The sequence below is a fragment of the Microtus ochrogaster genome (assembly GCF_000317375.1).
Source record: "Microtus ochrogaster isolate Prairie Vole_2 chromosome 14 unlocalized genomic scaffold, MicOch1.0 chr14_random_2, whole genome shotgun sequence".
NCBI classification, from domain to species: domain Eukaryota; kingdom Metazoa; phylum Chordata; class Mammalia; order Rodentia; family Cricetidae; genus Microtus; species Microtus ochrogaster.
In genome coordinates, this window is record NW_004949097.1 from 9,505,607 (window position 1) to 9,512,142 (window position 6,536).

Below are 6,536 nucleotides of genomic sequence, written 5' to 3' on the forward strand. Positions count from 1 at the left end.
CAGCAATAGGAAGATAACAGAGGTCATTACCATCTTTCTTTCAATTTGATCAAGAAGCAAGGTTTTCTAAGTAAGAGAAATAAAAATAAGATATACATTAGGGACATAAAATACAGTAATCCTGACTTGCAGTTTAAACTGTCGGGGGATGGGGGGATGACTCAGCGGTTGGGAGCTCTTCCCTGTTCTTCCAGAGGACTCAAGTTTGGTTCCTGGCACCCATTTTGTCAGCTCTTATGACTACCTGTGGCTCCAGCTCTGGAGGTCTGACACGCTATTCTGCCCTCCACAGGCACTGTGCACATATTCATAAGTCACATGGACTACACACATATATACATAATTAAAAATAAAAAATAAGTCTTTACAATATAAACATGAATAGCACAGCTTTATCATTATTTTCTCTGTTTTGGTTTTGGAGTTTCAGTGTTTATTTAATACAGGCCTTCTGGAGCCCACGTGGTCTGGATTCACTTGGTAGCTCAATCTGGCTTTGAGGTCCTAGTCCTCCTGTCTTCCCCTCAAGCCTGCCTTATTTCCACTTGGTTGGTTTTCAGGGTCTCTCTGACTGGTTTGGAACTCACTTTGTAGATCAGGCTGGCCTTGAACTCAAAGAGAGTCTCCTGCTTCTGCCACTGAGGGTAGAGATTAAAGGCACGTATCACCACACCCAACTTTAACTTTTTCATATAATTAATTTTATTTACTTATTTATTTTTTACATATCAGCTCCCCCTCCCTCCTCTCTTTCCACCCACCCCCATCTTCCCCCCACCCTACCCCCATCCTCTCCTCAGAGACAGTAATTCCTCCCCTGGGAAATCAATTAAGTCTGTCCCATCACATCCTTGAGGCAGAACCAAGCCCCCCGCCCCCCATCTCTTAAGAAGATCATGTTATCTCCCCATAAAGAATGGGATCCACAAAGTCAGTTCATGCATTAGAGTTAGATCTTGGTCCCACTGCCAATGGCCCCATAGGCTGCTCAAGCCACACCATTGTCACCCATATTCAGGGATCCTAGTTCGGTCCTATGCAGGTTCGCCAGCTGTCAGTCAGGACTCAGTGCTCTTCTGTGAGTTTCCCCATCGTGGTCTTGCTTCTTTGGTCACATTGTCACTCCTCCCTCACTTCAACTGTACTCCAGGAGCTCTGCCCAGTGGTCAGTTGCGAGTACACACTGTATTTGTCTTTCTGGGTCTGGGTTACTTCACTCAGGATGTTTTTTTTTTCTAGTTCCATCCATTTGCTTGCAAATGTCAAGATGTCATTGTTTCTTACTGCTGAGTAGTACTCCATAATGTAACTGTACCACATTTTCTTTATCCTTTCTTCAGCTGAGGGGCATCTAGGTTGTTTCTAGGTTCTGGCTATTATGAATAATGCTGCTATGAACCTAGTTGAGCAAATGTCCTTGTGATATGAGTGTGCTTCCTTTGGGTATATGCCCAACAGCGAGCAATATTGCTGGGTTTTGAAGTAGACTGATTCCTAATTTTCTGAGAAACCGCCATAATGATTTCTACAGTGGCTGTACACGTTTCCATTCCCACCAGCAATGAAGGAGTGTTCCCCTTACCCCACATCCTCTCCAGCATAAGCTTTGATCAGTGTTTTTGATCTTAGCCATCTGACAGGTGTAAGATGGTATCTCAGAGTTGTTTTGATTCACATTTCCCTGATGGCTTAGGATGTTTAGCAGTCCCTTAAGTGTCTTTCTGCCATTTGAGATTCTTCTGTTGAGAATTCTCTGTTTAGATCTATACCCCATTTTTTAGTTGGGTTTTTCGGTAGTTTGCTGTCTAGTTTCTTGAGTTCTTTGCATGTTTTGGAAATCATCTCTCTGTCTGATGTGAGGTTAGTGAAGATCTTTTCCCATTCAGTAGGCGACCATTTTGTCTTATTGACTCTGTCCTTTGCTTTATAGAAGCTTCTCAGTTTCAGGAGGTCCCATTTTTTTATTGTTTCTCCAAGTGTCTGTGCTACTGGGGTTATATTTAGGAAGTGGTCTCCAATGCCAATACATTCAAGGGCACTTGCCACTTTCTCTTCTATGAGGTTCAGTGTGAATGGGTTTATGTCTAAGTCTTTGATCCATTTGGACTTGAGTTTTGTGCATGACAATAGATATGGGTCTATTTGCATTCTTCTCCTTGTCAACATCCAGTTATACCAGCACCGTTTATTGAAGAGGCTTTCTTTTTTCATTTTATATTTTTAGCCTCTTTATCTAAAATCAAATGTTCATAGGTGTGGGTTAATATCAGTGTCTATGATTCAATTCCATTGATCCACCTGTTTGTTTTTATTCCTCAAACCAAGGTGTTTTCATTACTGTAACTCTATAATAGAGCTATTGTAAAAGGTTGTTTTGGCTATCCTGGGTTTTATGAAATTTAATATTGTTCTTTCAAAGTCTGTGAGGAATTGCACTGCGATTTTGATGGGCATTGCATTGAATCCTCTTCAGCTTCGTTCTTCAAAAACTTAAAGTTCTTGTCATACAGGTCTTTTACTTGTTGGATTAGAGTTACCCCATGATATTTTATGTTATCTGTGGCTATCGTGAAAGGTTTTCTTCTATGATTTTGTTGAATATATTTTCTGAGCCTTTGAGTTGGAGTTCTCCTTATTCTATCCCTATTATTCTTTTTTTGTTTTTGTTTTTCGAGACAAACTTTGGGGCCTGTCCTGGAACTAGCTCTTATAGATCAGGCTGGTCTCGAACTCACAGAGATCCGCCTGCTTCTGCCTCCCTAGTGCTGGGATTAAAGGCGTGTGCCACCACTGCCCGGCTATCCCCATTATTCTTAGGTTTGGTCTTTTCATGGTGTCCCAGATTTCCTGGATATTTTGTGTTAAGATCTTGTTAGATTTTACATTTTCTTTGATCAATGAATCTGCTTTCTCTGTTGTATCTTCAATGCCAAAGATTCTCTGTTCTATCTATTGTATTTTGTTGTTTATGTTTGCATTTGTGATTTATGATCATTTATCTAAATTTTCCATTTCCAGAATTCCCTCAGTTTGTGTTTTCTTTATTGCCTCTATTTCAGTATTCAAGTCTTAAATCATTTCCTTCACTTGTTCGATTGCTTTTTCTTGGTTTTCTTTAGGGATTTGTTGATTTCTTTCAATTTTTTATTTGTCCTTTTTCTCCACTTTTTAAGGGAATTTTTCATTTCCTCTTTAAGGGCCTCAATCATCTTCATAAAGTTATTTTTAAGGTCACTTTCTTCTGGCTCATCCGCATTGGGGTGTTCAGGCCTTGCTGTTAAGAAACACCAGTTTCTGGTGGAGCCATATTGCTCTTTATGTTGTTGAGTATATTCTTTTTTAAAAAAATATAGTTTAATGTATTTTAATAGCAAATTTACAGGAACAGCACAGAAGACAGACAACATTAAAAACATGTACTTGCAGCCGGGCGATGGTGGCGCACGCCTTTAATCCCAGCACTTGGGAGGCAGAGGCAGGCGGATCTCTGTGAGTTTGAGACCAGCCTGGTCTACAGAGCTAGTTCCAGGACAGGCTCCAAAGCCACAGAGAAACCCTGTCTCGAAAAACAAAAACAAAACAAAAACAAAACAAAACAAAACAACAAACAAACAAAAAACATGTACTTGCATGTAGGACAACTCAGTTAGAAAATTATAGTGAATGATGGAATCTACTGTATGATAAAAATGCTAAAACCACAGAGAAACCCTGTCTCAAAAAACCAAAAAAAAAAAAAAAAAGAAATTTACTTACTTAAAAAAAATCAAAATGCTGGCATCGTCCAGAAAATTTTAACAGGTTTATTTATAATTTTTATAAAGTTGAACTATTGAAATGTGTTCACTGAAACATTTTGCTTGCATTAATGCTTTACATCTTGCATTTATATTAAAAATTCACACACAAATGAAAATGGAAAAGCTGCCAGTACCTGATTTCTGTCCCCTATTTTTCCACTCGCAATCATATACTTAGGTACCTTTTGACCCTATGGAAAAAATATCTAACATTCAGAACTACTGATAACAGGAAGAAGAGGAAAAAAATTTTTTTTGAGAATGAAATGTTTCCCCTCATAGTGGACTCTTAGGCACGCTCTCCGCGTATGCGGCGTGCTAGCTGGATATCTTTTAGCATAATTGTTACACGTTTGGCATGGATAGCACACAGGTTGGTATCTTCAAAAAGGCCAACCAGATAGGCCTCACTTGCCTCCTGCAAAGCACCAATAGCTGCACTCTGGAAGCGCAGATCTGTTTTGAAGTCCTGAGCAATTTCTCGCACCAGAGGCTGGAAGGGGAGTTTGCGGATCAGAAGTTCAGTGGATTTCTGATAGCGTCTGATTTCACGGAGTGCCACAGTACCAGGCCTGTAACGATAAGGTTTCTTCACCCCTCCAGTAGAGGGCGCACTCTTGCGAGCGGCTTTTGTAGCCAGTTGTTTCCTGGGTGCTTTCCCACCGGTGCATTTACGGGCAGTCTGCTTTGTAGGAGCCATGGTATGGGCACCTCCTTACTTACCCCCCTTCTCCTTCGGCTGGAGCTCGGCAAGAGAGAGGTGGCTCTGGCATTAGAGAGCGGCGGCGGCGCGGCTGCGAACACAATTTGTTGAGTATATTCTTACCTGGGTTGTCTACCTATCTTTTCCTCCAGTTGGTATAGGTGGAGCCAAGGGGGTCTCTCTTCCTCCAATTGGTGGAGCTGGGGTTGTAGCTTTGTTGATTGCTCCTTTGGGTGCAGGCAAAGCAGAGACTCTGGATCACTGCTTCAACTGGAAGCCAGCCTTCCAGCTCCTTTTGTCTTATAGTCCTGGCTGGAGCATCCTTGTCACCTCCCTTGACCTCTGCCCTACGGCACAAGCCATGGGCATTGCTCTGATGGCCTCTGCCTCCCCTCTGTAACATGAGTTCTAATAGGTCTCTCAACTTTCCAGCGAAAAAGAACTCTTTCAACTTTTAAAAAATATTTTTTTCTGCTATGCGTGGTGATGCATGTCCCAAATCTCACCAGAGGAGAGGTTGAAGCCAGTGGATAATTTGAGATTGGGCATCGAAGACCAGCCTAACTAGCTGGGAAGGGGGAAGTCCTAACTCTATTCATAGGATTATCATAGAACTATTGAATAAACACTGACAAAACAGGGCTAACAAATTCTTTTACTTCTTACAACAACCAACAACCAGACATCCTTAAGGAAGGGGCTGGTCATAGGAGTGGAGTAAAGGGCTCATCAGAGACTTTGGGGACATGACAAAGGAACTTGGGAGCCCAGGCTCCCTCTGTCCAAAAGTAGAGCAATCTGAGCATTGAGAGGATCAATGACGGCTGGAGGGTGGTGGCACATACCTTTAATTTCACTCAGCACTCAAGAGGCAGAGACCAATAGGGTCTACAGAGTGAGTTCCAGGGCAGTCAGGGCTGTTACACAGAGAAACTCCTCTCAAAAAAAACAAACAAACAAACAAACAAACAAAAAAAAAAACAAGAAAAAGAGGAGGAGGAGGAGGAAGAAAAAGATAAATGACTAGTTGGGTGAGTGGCACATGCTGTACTCACCATACTCTGAGGCAGGAAGATCATGAGTTCCACATTCTGTGTGTGTACGTATGTATGTGTGCACACGTGCATATGGGGAAATAAAAATATGATCCATAAACTGCAATAAACTGAAAGACATGAAATTTATAAAAATTCAGAGTCTGTAATAATATTAACAACAATGAAAAAAACCCTTTGAGACAATGCTGGAGAACCAATACATAAGACTTCAGTTTCATGATAATAAGAAAACCATATGCATTCAGTGGACACCATACTTCTGGCTCTGAAATGCCATGATATTTCATTTGTATTTTAATAAATAAAGCTTGCCTGAAGTTCAGAGAGTAAAACAGCTGCACTGGTCCATCTTGCAGACCAGGCAGTGGTGACACACACCTTAATCCCAGTAGCCACACTAGTTTGCCATAGAAACCGGGTGGTAGTGGTGCTCGCCCTTAATCCAGCACTAGAGAGGAATATAAAATGGGAGGAGATAGCTTTCAGAGGCAGTCTCATTCTGAGATTACTGGAGGCAGAATAGCCTGAGGTAGAGGTAAGAGCCAGTGGCTGGCTATTGGCTGTTTTGCTTTTTGTTTTTCTGGTTTTGGTTTTTCAAGACAAGGTTTCTCTGTAGCTTTGGAGCCTGCCCTAGAACTATATCCTGTAGACCAGGGTGGCCTTGAACAAACAGAGATCTGCCTGCTTCTGCCTCTTGAGTGCTGGGATTAGAGACATATGCCACCACCACCCAGCCTGTTTTTTGTTTTTTTTGTTTTTTTTTTTTTGGTTTTTCGAGACAGGGTTTCTCTGTGACTTTGGAGCAGGGTTTCTCTGTGACTTTGGAGCCTGTCCTGGAACTAGCTCTGTAGACCAGGCTGGTCTCGAACTCACAGAGATCCGCCTGCCTCTGCCTCCCGAGTGCTGGGATTAAAGGCGTGCGCCACCAACGCCCGGCCCTGTTTTGGTTTTTTGACCTTCAGTTTGAACCCCAGT

The 6,536-nt window shown here is 41.9% G+C and overlaps 1 protein-coding gene across 1 annotated transcript; it reads right to left on the reverse strand.

The window, feature by feature from the left end:
- Window positions 1–3,761: 3,761 nt before the first annotated feature.
- LOC101998634 (histone H3.3-like) lies at window positions 3,762–4,559 on the reverse strand. Its single transcript, XM_005364580.3, has one exon. It carries the CDS (start codon window positions 4,498–4,500, stop codon window positions 4,090–4,092), a length of 411 nt encoding a protein of 136 aa, XP_005364637.1. The 5' UTR covers window positions 4,501–4,559; the 3' UTR covers window positions 3,762–4,089.
- Between the last annotated feature and the right edge of the window lie 1,977 nt (window positions 4,560–6,536).

Excerpts from the sequence above, each read along its gene's own strand:
- LOC101998634 (XM_005364580.3), bottom strand. The coding sequence starts at position 4,500 with ATGGCTCCTACAAAGCAGACTGCCCGTAAATGCACCGGTGGGAAAGCA.